This window comes from Lactuca sativa, chromosome 4, assembly GCF_002870075.4.
Source record: "Lactuca sativa cultivar Salinas chromosome 4, Lsat_Salinas_v11, whole genome shotgun sequence".
NCBI lineage: Eukaryota > Viridiplantae > Streptophyta > Magnoliopsida > Asterales > Asteraceae > Lactuca > Lactuca sativa.
Window position 1 is genome coordinate 51,869,647 of NC_056626.2, and position 16,592 is coordinate 51,886,238.

General features: G+C 34.0%; 1 protein-coding gene across 1 annotated transcript; it reads right to left on the reverse strand.

Moving 5' to 3' along the window:
* Positions 1-3,789: 3,789 nt before the first annotated feature.
* Positions 3,790-6,931, reverse strand: LOC111902361 (ras-related protein RABA3). Its single transcript, XM_023898230.3, has 2 exons — positions 6,467-6,931; positions 3,790-4,424 (listed from the first exon to the last, which is right to left on the reverse strand). Exons 1-2 carry the CDS (start codon positions 6,682-6,684, stop codon positions 3,971-3,973), a joined length of 672 nt encoding a protein of 223 aa, XP_023753998.1. The 5' UTR covers positions 6,685-6,931; the 3' UTR covers positions 3,790-3,970.
* Between the last annotated feature and the right edge of the window lie 9,661 nt (positions 6,932-16,592).

Sequence of the window (16,592 nt, forward strand, 5' to 3'; positions counted from 1 at the left end):
CGATAGATATTCAAATCATCCTTATCACTCCGAAACGATTACATGCTAGTTCTAATATCGTATACATACGCTTAGAATCCTAAACACATAAACCTTCAGATCCGGTTGGCAACAAACCGTAGATCCGAACAAATAATATCATATATGGCAACATATAACTTTTAGCACATAAAAGCATTTTAGGCAACTTTCCTAAAATAAACTAGTGCTCGTGTCTAAAAATTCAACAGACACACATCTCAAAATTCCACTTAGCATTCTAAGTTTAAGTCTAGAAATCCTACAAATTCCTAGTTCGCTTAAACTAATGCTCTGATACCAACTGTGACATCCCTGAAAAATCGGTCTTTTCTGGCCGAGATTTTGGGGATGTCACATAAAACGCAATGGATTATGAGAAATCACAAAAAATAAGAACCAAACCTAGGAACCAACATCGAACAAAAACCTTATTTTCTTTACTTCAAAAAAATCAATGTACCTACACATACTAAAAACCGTAGAACGAATTTCACAAAAAAATGTTATTTCACAAAAAAAGGATTCTGAAAAAAAAAAGATGGTGGTAAACCGAAGAAGCCATATCAAAATCAACAAAAAAAACGAAGATATAAACATAAATGATGGACCTGATAAATGATTTATGTCATAGTTATCCCTAAAATAAAAAAGAAGTCATCAATGAATCTTAACATTGTCGATGATAGTGACAACAACTCAAATTAAGGAAAAAAAGACCTGATATTAGTGATATTAGAGATGAAGTGGAGGGGGATGATTAGCTTCGTTGCAGCTTTATTGGTTATAATTTCTTTGTGGGGAGTTTTATGTGGTTCATTTTGAAGGAACATAAATAAGTTGCTATTTTTTGAAATAAACAGTTATATTTCGCAATATAGCTATAAAATAACAATATATTTTGAAAATACATTGTCAAATGTTGGATTATACTTGTTTAGACCCATTTTCACGCATGGTTGGCCGTATATAGTTGTTTTCTGTGTCACAAGTAAAAAATGTGTGAAGATACTTATATGCGACAAGCAAGGTCATTGAACTAATAAAACAAAAAATATTGTTTATAAAGAGGTCCTTCAACGTTATATATATTTACCTATTTTAGTGTAATTTCTATACATTTCAATAATACCAATAACCCTGTTTTTTTATAATTATTTTGTAATATCTATATAAATTTGTATTTTATTTATGTGTTCCTCGCGTTTAACGCGGGTCATAGTCTAATATCACTAATATCGAAATTGATTTGATGGATTTTAATCCATAATGGAAATCATTTTAGTTGAAGCTTTAATTTAAACTCAAAACAATGTGCATCTATTATTTTTAACACAAACAACCTACTATCATTCATGCCCAAAAACTATTCCGAAGGAACTAATTGTCGCCCACTGTATTCAACTTCTGCTGCACCGTTCGAGTACACAAAATAAAAACATGCTATTAATTTTAATGTAAAAGTATAAAATACTTTTCAATTTAACGGAAAACAACGTCGTTCTATCCCTAACCCAAAATCGAAATATATTTTTTATTTTAGCTTGAAAGTAAACAATTCACCGAAATGAATTAATAGCTGTTCGGAAACTAATCACACCCATCGCTTAGCGCGGGTAAACGACTAGTGTGTGTGTGTGTGTGTATGTATAGACACACATATGGTATGTTTCGATATAGTTTGAACCTAAAACCGCACAACATAATGCTACTCTACTTCTAGACTATTCTTGAATCCATCTATGTCCCTGACGAAACTTGATTCATCGACCTTAGGGAGGAGGACAACACTTGATACCGTTGGATTACAAATCATTTGATCCGCATAATTCGGTTTAAACCATCCTCCTTTTGTGATTATGAGTTTCTTTTGATTTGATTTGGTCTAATTTATTTTTTTGAATTGGTTAATATTATTAGAGCCAATTATAGAAAGGTTCGTTCATTGTCGATTTGATCTAATTTTTTTTTTTTTTGAATTGGTTAATATTATTAGAGCCAATTATAGAAAGGTCCGATCATTGTCGACCCTCTGCTTAAGATTGCTATAAAAACACATTTTTTATTGGAAAGGAAATTCCCCTAACGAGGGTTATGAGTCAGTTTTCAAGCACCTAATCATATGTTGCAAACATGAAATACATTGGAGTCATTGCAGACGAACCTCCATGACCACAGGGACGTAGTAGTACCAGGATTTGAATACGAAAAACTTTAAGCCTTTATAAAATGAACTTTTGTCTATTTTATTTCGTAAATGATTAATTAAATAGGCTTTGGCTCACAAAACCACCCCATCACTCTTCTTCGGTCATCCAATCGGAAAGTGGCACTGTTGCTCTTGAGCGACCCAAATTGGTAAGAAGAGAATGTGAATCTCTTTTTCATTTACTTTAGCATAAATAGTAGATATTCACAACTTATAATTATGTTTTGTGGATTTGGGGTGCAACGAGTTGATTTTATGTTATTTTTTTTACTTTTAGCAAAAAAAAATATATTAGAAAATCGTGGTTTATCTTTTTTCTTGATTTTATTAGGGTTGACGGAGTCGTGGTTTTTCGGCACTAGATAAGGTTGGTACCGACAGTACCACCGTTCTATGATATGACAAGTTACAATCAATAAGAAGTCAAGAAGTAGCCTTTAAACGTCTATATTTTCAAAAAAAAAAAAAACTTTTTTTACTTATATAAATCACCTCAACCACTTCAAAAATTGCATCAATCTTCTATACTCTTTGTAATTTCATTCTAACTTTCTCCAATTTCATTCAAACCCTCTCCAATTCCATTCAAAAAAATTTATCTCTAGTTTCAAATGGATTCGATCCATGTTAAATCCAAAAAAAAAATGGGTTATATCTGAAAAGAAACCGTCGAGGCGAAAGCGGTTCGCGAGATTACCCAATGTAACCCCGAAACTTAAATCCTAAATTATCCCCGGTGCCTATAATATCAACACAAACATTAACAAATGTCGATGCAGGAAGGAATGATGATTTGAAAAAGGTATGCTGTATGCACTTCTTTCTTCACGCGCATGATCATTTGATGGGAGGTATGTTGAATGTAGTAGCATAGATTCATGGCATGAGTATGAGAGTTGTAGAATTAGTTTAGCATTTCAGTTATCGTTTAAACATTTCAATTATTGTTTTTAGGTTTTAATTATCCGTTTGTAGTAGTGTGTGGTTTTAATGAAAATTTTTAATTTAGTTTTATTTATATAATTTTAAGTTAGTAATGTTTTAATATTCATTTTTAAACAAAATTTGTATGAGTTTGAAGTGTTGAATTTCATATGCTTGGGTTTTGTTGTGAATTGGGAGGGTTGAAAAAAAAAGGAGGGTTGAACGAGAATGATCCCTACATCCTCAAAAAAAAAAAAAATATATATATATATATATATATATATATATATATATATATATATATATATATATATATATATATATATATATATATATATATATATATATATATATATATATATATATATATATATATATATATATATATATATATATTAGCAAGAAATTAATACAAATATAAAAAATCAACTTTGCATTTTGTGAATTACTTATATTATCTTTCCATAAACATGTTGGTTTGATAAACACCGACACATATCCCTAAACAAATAAATGCTAAAACAAAATATTTTTATTGATAATATAACAGTTTCATTATTATATATACCGTAATAAATTGAATATCTGCTCGATATTTGAAGAACAAAATGGCAAATAATGGATAAACAAACGAAAAATAAGTCAACAAAAAAAACTTTAAACACAATTAAAATGGCATCCTCACAATAACACATACGCATATATATGTCTTCTTATATTATAGTATATATTTATATGTATTTTCTCTTGTAATTTTTAAGTTAACAAACAATACGTGTGACATTCGACTTTCACTTCCTTTCAACATACTCGGATTAATCAACAAGAGCAAGAAGATAACTTTTTCATCTCACTAATCTCCAAATCAGGTCCTCCATTAACGTCAATTTTCAAGCCTTTAAGCGTATTCAAAGAATCCCCATTTGATTTCCCAACATCATGTTCCAATGTCTTCTTTGAAACCACAGAATAGATTTCTTCTAAAAGCTTAAAGAAAGCAGCTTCCACATTATCACCTGTAAGTGCTGAGGTTTCAAAGAAATACAACCCTTGATTTTCTGCAAATTCCATGGCGTCTTCTGAAGGAACTGCTCTTTTCTCTTCAAGATCAGCTTTGTTTCCTATCAAAGCAATAACAATGGTTTTATCTGCATGAACACGAAGCTCTTCAACCCATCTTGCAACATGATCGAATGATTCTCTTTTGCTGATGTCGTATACCAACATTGCCCCTAATGCTCCTCTGTAGTATGCGCTTGTTACAGCTCGATATCTGTGTCATATTAACGGGATTAAAAAATAATTATTGAAGCAATTGGAAATTAATATTGTTTAAAGAATGAGATCGATGTGTTGTGTGATTTTATCATTTTAATGTGAGATCTAATGGGACCTAAAACAGGATGGCATGAAAGGCATATGCACATGCGATTGCTAGTTTGCTACATGATTATTGTTGTCTAATAATGTTTATATCATAACACTCATCTTGTCTCTCAATTATTAACTTTCTATACATATATAATCGAATCTAATGTTATATGTAAAAAATGTTATTTTTGAATAAGGAAATCTTCATAAAACTCAAGGTATTATCTCGCAGTGATCTAAAACAAACATTATGTTATATTTATATCCAATAAAACCATTTTATATTCCTATATTACCGGAATTAATGCTTCGTGACCAGTTTCTGTTCTAATCTTTTAAAAAAAATGAGATCAGCCTTCATAAAGTCATTGTACTAGTTTTAATGGACATTTAAATGAAAATACATTATTACTATAATATAATCATAACGTAATATGGTTTTAATCAACAAAAATTTAACTTAATAGTAATTTTTTTTAGCGTTAAAACATATATAATTAAATTGGGTTTTTTTTTCCCTTTTAAATGTAACGCAATCATTGTCCAGCTCCTGTCTTTTTAAACCAATATATCGTCTCTCATTATTATTCGTATCTGGTCCTATGACACTTGGTCCATACAAAATTACTATTTAATTTGAATATATGTATTTTTTTTTTCTAGATAACTTATTTATTAACTTGGATCTATTTGTTTTTTCTAAAGGAATATGATATCTATATAGATTTGGCAATTATTGTTTTTCTACATTGGTCATGTGTTCGAACTAAAACAAAACTAAATAAGTCAACCGAGCTTATCAAATAATTGGTTATTGATATTTCAAGATTATATATATACCATATGTCCATGTTACTATACAACTGTATAGATACAAATTTGTATTCCTAAAATTTATCCAGAGATCCTGTAGTTGAATACTTGGATATAATAAAATGACAAATGGATAAAGCGAATATTGTAATCAGTTTTAATACATTTCTAGCAATAATTATACAATAGTACTGTAATGTGCAGCGGGTATCATAATCATGTATATATAGATAAGCATTTAATTTCAACTGAATTAATTTTATGAATAAAAACAAAAAACTTTCTGATGTAAATGAAAGCTACTGTAAACTGCAAAATATTACTAGATTGGTTATGTAAAATAACATTATATTTTTTTAATGATATCGCAAAAAATTAATATATATATATATATATATATATATATATATATATATATATATATATATAATATATTGATTTTTTTATGGCCACTGTAAATGAAAATTCTCAATAAACACCTCAAGTTTTACAATTTTCCATATGTCGACCCACTTTGATATGTCAAAATATTTGTAACAGGTTAAATTGGTCAAAACAGAAAAAATATGGATCACAAAATAATTTTTGTTCATATGGAACATTTTGACAACTTTTTCTATTCAATTAAAGCTGCTAACTTTACAACTTTTATATTGTGACATTTTAACATGTTCATGGTCAAATGTCGTCAAATGTTGATTGGCTTTAGTCGAAAACTTTTATTCACAATAATTAAAGTGTAAAAATAATCAAAAATAGTGGTTTTTCTATATATTACTCGTATATGAAACAAATAATCAAAGATAAATATTAGTTACTTTCTCAGATTCGATATTTTAATAAATATAAAATAAAACTATTACAAAACGTATGCAAACAAGAAAACATCATTTTCATGTTCTTTCTTGAAAACACAATTCGAGACGGAAGTTTATCCAACAAAGTAAACTCTCATGACACATTTCATTTAAAAAAAGCAATAAACAAACTACTATCATCATTATTGTTTCTGGGTTTAAATATGTCTCTGTAAATGGGAACACTAGGACTTTCGCCGGAGCAACGATGAGCTAAGAGGTGGCGTTTACAGTTTAACCGGAGAACAGAGAAAGAGGAGAGAGGTTTGTTTACCTTTCTTGACCAGCAGTATCCCAGATCTGAGCTTTGATAACCTTCGACTGAATATTCAGTGTTCTCGTCTGAAACTCAACTCCGATCGTCGATTTCGAATCAAAAAAGAACTCATTTTTCGTAAACCTTGACAGCATCTGCGTCTTCCCCACCGCAGAATCACCAATCACCACCACTTTATACACATAATCTATCGTCTCATCGTCATTAATGTTCATCTCCTTCGAAATTCAGTAGTACTCAAAGAAACGACAGATGTGTGTGGTCTGTTTTGTTGTTGAAACTGTTGTAGAGAAAGAAAGAGTAATCTGGATACTGTGTGTGTTATTGGAGTAAGTATGTGGTTGTTTTGGTGAAGTGTTTGTTGTGTTAGGAGACAGGAGTAGTGGTATTTTGATATCCCTAATTCAGGCGAAATGCCCGCCAATACCAATTGACCAAATTGCCCCTTTTCTCCCAATTTGTTGTTTGTTAACTATTTATTAAAGGTTAAAGGGTTCCCATTTAGCAGCTTTTTTGGTTTGACAACCACATTCGACCCGATTTTCATCATTTGTTTTTTTTAAAATACATAAAATTATTAAAATATTATCGGTAACCGGAAGCTTGATAGCTTAAAGTTGGTAGTTATAACTTATAACTTTAATTATATAGTAAATGTTAGTCAAAAAATAGTGGAAATTTTAAAATGTATAAAATTACATAAAATGACATCTATCTAAAACAAAATATGAAACATAATAAATAAAAAGGATAATTCTGAAAATAAATTAAAAAGCTTAATAGTTTTTTTCTTAAACATTACATGAAATAACTTTTAGATTTGGAGTGTTCTCTATAAGCTAAAAACTACAAGATTATAGTGTCAAATGAAGTTTTTTGATTAAATCAAACGTCTTTTTAAAAGCTAAAAACTAGAAAACCCCAAATGTTCCTTATGAAACACGCTTTTATTCAAAATTATGACTTTTTATTCGGTTGAATTTGATATATATTTTTGTTGTTAAGTGTCATAATATAATATTTGTCTTACTTTACATATAAATATCATACTTATATATTTTTTTTAACTTTCAAAACATCTTAATTGTAAAATTTCTATTTTTCTTTTAATATTTTTGATCATTTATAATCAAATTTTATATTTTATAATCATTATAGTTTAAAAAAGATGAACGTAGACCGATTATATTCCCTCTAAATACCAAAACCTCTTTTGACTTAAAATGAATTGACCAAATTGCCCTTATTATTGCAACCTTTTTGGAATCTCATCACACGTCGCCTAAACTCCGTTCCTTGGTTTCCTTCTACTTTTGAAACAAACGTAATTTAAGACCCAAATAAGACACACACATTGATTCGTTTTCCTTCTACGTTGCCTTCAATCAAGCTACAAACCTATATTTTCTAGAACGTAATTTTTCCAAGCTTCACCTTCCCATCGAAAATACAAAACGGGTAGTTGTAAGGTCCTTCTATATGATTAATCAACCATATTTTTATAGGTAACAAACTGGTATCATGTATGTATACATCATTTGCGGCAAAGTGGGTTCCCAAATCTAAATGAAAAGGGCAAAGTTTTGAGAATGGCATATTGTCAATGAGGACATAAGCTGCATATTAGCCCTAGATCAAGTATCCCCAGCCCTTCTGATGAGATGCTAATACATACTAGCCAAAAAAAAGTGTTGGACTTGTAGACAAGAACCAAGAAGCATTCTGCAACAAATCGTATGTTGTCACAACTTTTAAATATATTAATGGACATCTAAAATTGTCAAAAATTCCAAAAAAGAGTCACAATAGAGATAAAAACATGTGAAATGACATGAAAATATTTTAAGAACATCAAAATGACATGATGTAAACATGGATTGATTGCTTAGGAGAAATTGAGAATAAAACATAATAAGAAGAAAATAGTGAGAACTTTCTTGATTTGTTTGATACACAAGCTCCACACTCACTACAATTATCATATTTGGTTATTCCTTGTCTCCATTTTAAAATACAAAAGTTTCATACTTACTGCATCATCTCCACCCAAGAACTCCCACGAAAAAGCTTACCGAAAGCAAGATTTCTAAAACAAAACTCGAACTTACCCCACCGATAGTTCTAGATTTCGTTGATTTTGTTTTAGATCCTTTTTTGGAGTTATGTTGGTAAGGTTCGATGGTGGAGGAATTTTGGTGCAAGGTTAAGGTGATGGGTGATGGGTGATGGGCGATGTTGTGGTAGTTGATCGATAGGGTGAGATGGTCTTCGGAGCTTCGCCTCCCTCTACTTGCTCCAAAAAGTTCAAATTTGGCATGATTTTTATGGATGTTACATATTACTTAATCCATGAAGTGTTTTGGATCTTAAACTTGATATCTAAACACTTTGGAGGGTTCTATTGGATAAAGATGGAAACTTTATTCATCTAGACCCTATTTTGGTCCAAATCTAAGTTGGAGACCCTTTGGAATCGAAGAAAGTGGCTGAATGCATTAAGCTACTAAAAAACCCGTTACCATGACGTGGCAAGGCCACCACGACGTGATGGCAGGGAGAATCGCGACTGTTTTGTCATATTCTGCACCACGACGTGGTACAAGGGTACCACGAAGTGGCGGTCAGTTGAGTTGACTTTCCTTGACCTTTTGATCATCTGACTTAGTTTGACCCATAAGGGGAGGTTTGGGTATTCTGGATTATACTTTAGAATTTGTCTTTGATGGTTAGGAGTCGGTTAGAGCTAAGTTTCGAAGTGGGGACCTCATCAACTATTATTCGGATTGGGAGGTGAGTCTTATCACTATATCAATGGGTCAAAGGCACAAATGTCGGCCCATTACTGGACATGTAGAATGTTAGTTGTGTATGTGTTTGCTTGTCTGGAATACCTCATGGGTAGCCCGTGGCACTTATATGAAAGACCATGGAGGTAGCCCATGGAATGGAATACCATGGGGGTAGCCAATGACACTTGGATACCAGACCGTGGGGGTAGCCCATGGCATTCCAGGGAAACGAACATGGGGGTAGCCCATGGCAATCATATGTATATGGTGTGGTATTTTGAGATTGTATGTTATGTGATATTTGGGGAACTAACTAAGCATTTGCTTACAGTTTGTATTGTGGTTTCAGGTACTTCTGGTACTAAGAGGAAGGGCTCGGCTTGATGGCGCAACATTCACTATCCACTATCTTCCGCACTTACTGATATTGTTACTCTAATAATTGAACATCTCTATTATGTAACGGATTTTGAAAACAGTTTATGACTGTAATTTCCTATTTAAAAATGAAAATTTGTATTCGGTTTTTAGGCTGTTACAAGTTGGTATCAGAGCCTTGGTTTGAAGGATTCAGGCACACCCTCAGGTGTGTTAGAACTCAAAATGTGGAAATGATAATATTTTCAATAAGAAAAGAATCAAATTTTTATTAAAAAGGTTTTCTTAAGTAAAAGGGAGAGTGCAATGCGTGCGATTAGCCGAGCTCAAGTAAGTGTTTCCCAAAAATTAACCATGCTTATGTTTTGCAACTAGTATGTTGATATGTGAAATGCATGCTAGAGTAGGGCTAGGGATACCTTCGGGGATTATGTGATAAAATTGTCTGATTTGTGTGATGCCTTATAGCCTAGCAAAATTCGATGCCTATATTTCTTGGAATCAATGTTGACTTTGTTATTTGCTAAGTGTATGCTTTCAAAGTTATATATGCTTAGGATTTCATAGTCCTAGAATGATGGATTCTACCTCATTTCCTGTTCCTTTTTAGGCTGTAGACTTAGGGTAGAAACTTTATTTTACAGTCTATGTGATTTTATCTATGTATAGCTTGCATGCATAAGGCAACCCGCGGTGTTGATTGAGGTTTTTGGTTCTGTGAGGATTGAGAAATCCTAGAAGAGTCTAGGATATGTGTGTGTGTGTGTGTTGTGTTGTATGAGTTATGTTCTAATTATAGTTGGGTGAATTATAGGTATCAGGTATGACCTTGAGGAAGGTACATGTAGATGTGGAAGGTAGTATTGGGCCCTTACTACTTAAAGCACATGACCTATACCCGATACAAGAGCAGACCTAGAAACTCTAGGGAATCCGATGAGGAGAAATCCTCTCAAACTTCTTTATCGATTGTTTCTATGGTGTATTTTCAGTTGAGGATGGTGATGGCTACTCGAGGAGGTTCAGGATCGGGTTCAGGTTTGAGTTCAGGTTCCAGTGAGGAACTGATTGATGAGAGGCTACATGATCCCATCGTAGTCGAGGTTACTCGTGTCATCCTTGACGCTACCCTTATGATTTTCAGTATCGTCAAGGAGGGGATTATGGAAATCATGGAGGAGCAACTCAGGTCATTTCAAGCCAAGATTTATGCAGGTCAGATTGGGGCTCGAACTCCCTCATTTCGGGAGTTCAATGCATGCAGAGCGCTTGAGTCCTTTGGGGCTAAGGTCCCCATCGTGAGCCGCCGTTGGATTGCTGACATGGAGAATGCTCAGCACACGAGCTTTTGCCCTAAGGCAGCAAAGGTAGGATTCACGTCCTGTATGCTGAGTGACCGATTGCAGGACTGGTGGGAGTAGGTTACCCGTGAGGTAGGGACGGTGGGTGTGACAATGATGGCATGGGAGGAGGTTGTGCAGAGGTTTGATCAGGAGTTTGCACCGGCCATTGAGGTGCAGCACTTGGTGAGGGAGTTCCAAGACCTTCACCAGACTACATAGTTTGTGGCGGAGATCACCGCCAAATTCAGAGAAAGGGAATTGCTAGTTCCACAGTATGTTATGGATGAGGATATAAGGAAGACGAGATATAATGCCATGCTGAGGGATGATATCAAAGAGTTCGTGAGTTTCTCAGTGTGCAAGACCCTGAATGATATGATTGAGTAGGCTCGTGAGTGGGAAATCGAGTTGGAGCTCCGGGCTAAGCGGAAGTCGGAGCAGGTTCACTCAGCAGTGGGTCAGGCCAAGAAGCCTAAGACCTCCGATGTTCACAACAAAGGCCAACAGGACCGAGGCCGTTGTGCCAAGTCTGGCAAGCCGCACAGTGGGGTCTGTCAGGTAGCAGGTTCAATATGTTACAACTATGGTCAGTCGGGACACATGAGCAGGGAATGCCCCAAGAAGGGCTTGATTTTTTTTCACTACAACCAGACTGGCCATAAAAAGGCTGATTGTCCGAAGTTGTTTGGTGGAGCAGCAGTAGCGCTTGCGCCAACCACCTTGAGGATTACTGATGGACCCCAGTGCTGGAATAGTGTCCAAGGTCATTAACTACTGGTAACATTTCTAATAATAGCAGGGTCCTTTTGGGTTGCCCTTAAGACCCAAATTGAGTAGAATAAATAAAAGAGAAATTAGTTTATTAATTATTATGGTTAATAATTAATTAGAAACTAACTGGAAATATATTTTTGGAATTAATTAACAGTTTAATTAATTAAAGGGTTGAATGTTCATTAATCGATAGTTGGTTAATCAGGAATGTTCCAGAACCCTTATGGAATTAGGGTTGGATGAAAATCACTCCATCCCACATGGGAAAGGAGTGAAATTTCGTGGTTAGGCCTCCATCCCACATGGGAAGGAGTACTAAACCTAAGGAGGCATCCAAGGCTATAAATAGGGCCTTAAGGATTTCATTCCTCCTTGCATCTTGGCTTAAAGTATTCACCAACCCTTTCTTCCTCCCCCTTTTAAGGACAATTTCTAACCCCTTTGGGTTTGTGAAATTGACCCTTCTCCTAGTTATTTTTATTCCACTCTTTGGTGTCATTGGGTGTGATACCATTAGAGGGATTCTGGTTTGGGTCCTTTCATCCAAGCAACTTCATGGAGGTTCAAGATCTCAAGCATGGAGATCGAGGGCTACATAAGAGGTATGTTTTCTTACTTATGTTTTAGTTTTATAGGGTTGATGTAATTAGCATGAAGCCATAGATCCATAGGATGCATGTACACTTAGGTATATCATTGTTTCGATTTTTCCGCTGCATAGTTTAGAGTGTATTTGATGCGTAGAAAACCCAACAATGGTATTAGAGTCATTGGTTCATGGTTAACTTCACCCTAGATCCATGTTTTCTGAAAATACTTGTTTGAAATTGGATGGTAGAAGGATTATTGAAAAATTCGTAATTGATAAAACCCTAGTCGCAGCTCACGACGTGAGAGCTAGGAGCTCACGACATGAGCTCAGCAGAATCAGGGTTTCCGATTTTGGCCATTTTTCAAATATGAAGCTTTATCAAACATGGATAAATACCTAATTTAAAATGTTTTAAATCTGGAAATTGATAAATATTATTTAAATGTGTTTATTTGAATATGAATATTTATTTATTATTTAATAGTGAATTTAAATATTTAATATTATTTATAATAGAGATTTATAAATTTGAATAATACACCCTTATGATTTATTAATTGTTACATTGGGTCCTCTCAATTAATTAGAATTAATGATAGACAACTAAATTTAAAGAGTTTTAAATTTACCCCTTGTATTTATATATATTATAATTGTGTTTATTATATATATATATATATATATAAGAAAGTTACAACATGCGCCATCGCGTGTTTAAACATTGACATTGTCAGTCTTATCTCGACTAGGCTCACCCGTTCTAATGTAAGGGTTTAAGGAGGTCTCTATGATTCCTAATGAGGTCGGTTTTTAATATGCTTCGCGCTTACCACCCTTACCACCTTATTGCATTTTGAGAATGGAGTTACCGAAAGGGTTTGATAGTGATAATGGTCAATCTAAAAGTATTCTAAATACAAGTATGAAACAAAATCCCGTTTTATTAATAGAATGTGAGTTTATATTATCCATGAAAATTGCACATTCTCTTTATATACTATTTGTGGAGCTCGTGTGGTTAACCGACACATCAATCTAGAATATAGTCGAGAATGATATGGAACTCGCGAATCTCAAGCATAACTTGAGTCGGGGACCATGCGATTTTGCAATGTTAATTCTCAATCTATTTAATGTGAATATTATGTTATCTATAAAAGTTGCACATTCTCTTTATAACTTGTTGATGGAGCTCGCGTGGTTAACCGGCACGTCAATTTGAGAGTATAGGTAGAGAATGATGTGGAACTCGCGAATCTCAAGCATAACTTGAGTCGGGGACCATGCGATTGTGTATGGTCGATTCACTATCTGTTCAGTGATCTACGGCGACCCCGTCATTGAATTTGAGATGAACATAATCCGAGATTAACATGCGATTGATAGTCAATGAATCTCAAAGATCTAGGAGTTTCGTAATGATCAAAATTGGCAAAGGGCTTTGCCTACCTAAATAACTTTATGGTGTGTTTACGGCATCCCTTTACACATCATGGAGCCAAATATGGATCCTAGCCTTCTAAAATAATTTAGGGTGATTATTTTCTAAGGATAAGTAAAACAAACTATAATGGAATTCGTCATTGAATGATGCCGAAAACCTTATCCATTAAAATCTACTGATATAAAACCTTTGAAAGGATTAGATATGAGGATGATCAATCTTGTCAAAATTTGTAGTTTGGGAATAGTTCTCATAAAAAAAAAAAGGAAAGATCATGCCTTTGTTAAAGCTTTTCCTAGGTTACTTCAAACATTGCATTCTAAATTGTTAGAAAGAGAAATTATCAAATGTACGTTGACATATTGAAGGAAAATGGAATCTCCTTCAGTTAGGAGTTGACTATGGTTAGTCGACTAGCTAACATGTACAAATGATCAGTTCATTTTGATTTTGATATGAACAACTTGGAATGTCCATTAAGGAGTTGTGTAGCATGTTGAGGTTTCCTTTTGGAACTAGCATGGCCAATCATAGAAACTCATACTTCAAAACACTCCCATATTTGACTATCATGAATAGAAGTGTCAAGAAGAAGAAAGCCAATTGCCCATGGTTTAAAAGGCTATTGGTAAACCTAATCTAGGCCCTAATACCTAGGACAAAGGAAGGCTTATTCTAAGACATGTTCTAATAATAATTCGTTTCCATAACAAGAAAAGGAATAAGAAATCAAACTTGCCCAAATGTATATTTGAGGTGAAAGGACTGGAGCATGAAGAAGTTAAATTTGATCATGGATCACGAGCCTGTGCTACTTTCCATTGGATCAAAAGATAACTAGTTCTTCCATGTTTGTTATTCAATCAAATATATGGATTTATAATGCCATCAAAACATTACTTCTAAACCTTGAGTGTGTTGCTAAGGATTAGTGCTATTTGCAAGAATGTGCAGTCACTAAAATGAAGTGAGAAGACTAAAACATGGAGAAGATAATTTGATCATGAATGCCAAACCCTTGCTACATTCATAGGATCAAAAGACAACTCTTTTCAAAATGTTTAGTCTATGGTATTATAATTGAAATAGTTTATACTATGATTCATGAGATAGTTCTGACTTATTTAAATGTGCAACCTTCTAAGATGTTAAAAGAAAGTCATGAAATCTATGAAGCTAGTATAATAGCAATAGTTCAAAATTGATTCGAACATTTGAATAAGGTGTATTATTATGAATATTTGTTTATGTTAGTTCAACTTATGGATCGTTTAGATTAACCATAATAAGTACTTATTCAAATACATCCAAATGTTTTAGGTGAAATGTATTTGTGGAATCATAGTATTGGATACATAAATGAGCAATGCATTACCAGGTATCCATTTGGATCAGATTTTGGATATCATTTGACCTCGAGTCTTATGATAAATGCAAATCTTGTTTATCAAGATAGATGATGAATGCGTCACTGGGTGATGCGAGTATCTATTGGAATTAGTTCACACTAATGGACCGTTCAGATTAACTACGACACATACTGAGACCAACTTCGTATAAATGTGAGTCTGGAATCAGGTGTTCAAAACTTTCATATAGCGAAGTTAAGAATCAAGTGGGAGACTGTTGGAATAGTGTCCAAGGTCATTAACTACTGTAATATTTCTAATAATAGCAGGGTCCTTTTGGGTTGCCCTTAAGACCCAAATTGAGTAGAATAAATAAATGAGAAATTAGTTTATTAATTATTATGGTTAATAATTAATTAGAAACTAACTAGAAATATATTTTGGGAATTAATTAACAGTTTAAATAATTAAAGGGTTGAATGTTCATTAATCGATAATTGGTTAATCAGGAATGTTCCAGAACCCTTATGGAATTAGGGTTGGATGAAAATCACTCCATCCTACATGGGAAAGGAGTGAAATTTCGTGGTTAGGCCTCCATCCCACATGGGAAGGAGTACTAAACCTAACCTTTCTTCCTCCCCCCTCTTAGGGACAATTTCTAACCCCTTTGGGTTTGTGAAATTGACCCTTCTCCTAGTTATTTTTATTCCACTCTTTAGTGTCATTGGGTGTGATACCATTAGATGGATTCTGGTTTGGTGTCTTGTTATGCTTATATTTGTTATGGTCTTGTATAGGGGCATTTTTGGTCAATGGGTTATCGAATCATGTTTTATTTGATTCAAGGGCTACCCGATCGTTTGTATCCCTTATGCTCAACAAGAAGTTTTGAGAAGCTTCGGGGACTTTGAAGTCCCCTCTGGAGGTGGAGATCGCGGATAATCGTATTGTAAGCACTGCAAGAGTATTCCGAGGATGTGTTCTAAACATGTTAAGAGACAGGTTTCATATCGATTTGGTACCGATCCCATTGAGGGGATTGAAGCTGATCATCGGGATGGTATGGTTGGGGCCCAATAGGGACGTGATTGATTGTGAGTGATGGTTGGTAAGAGTTTGACCCCAAGTGGGGGAGAACATGTCATTAATGGCGAGAGAGCTTCACATGGTCCAACTCTTTATTCAGCTGCAAGGGCTAAGAGGCTTCTTCAGCAGGGTTGTTCTGGGTTTCTGGCTTATGTTTCGGATTTGCGGATTGAGGTCACGCCGGAGTTAAGCAGGGTACCTATTGTGTGGGATTTTCCCGATGTCTTTCCCGAGGAGTTGCTGGGAGTGCCACCCGAGAGATAGGTTGAGTTTTGGATTGATTTGATGCCTCGTTCGACTCCGATAGCCAATGCGCCATATCGCCTAGCAATGCCTGAGATGCAAAAGTTGTCTATGCAACTGCA

Bases quoted from the DNA above. Each gene is read 5' to 3' on its own strand.
- LOC111902361 (XM_023898230.3), bottom strand. From the start codon at position 6,684: ATGAACATTAATGACGATGAGACGATAGATTATGTGTATAAAGTGGTG. The intron at 4,425-6,466 runs GTAAACAAACCT...AATATGACACAG, and splicing joins GATACTGCTGGTCAAGAAAG to ATATCGAGCTGTAACAAGCG.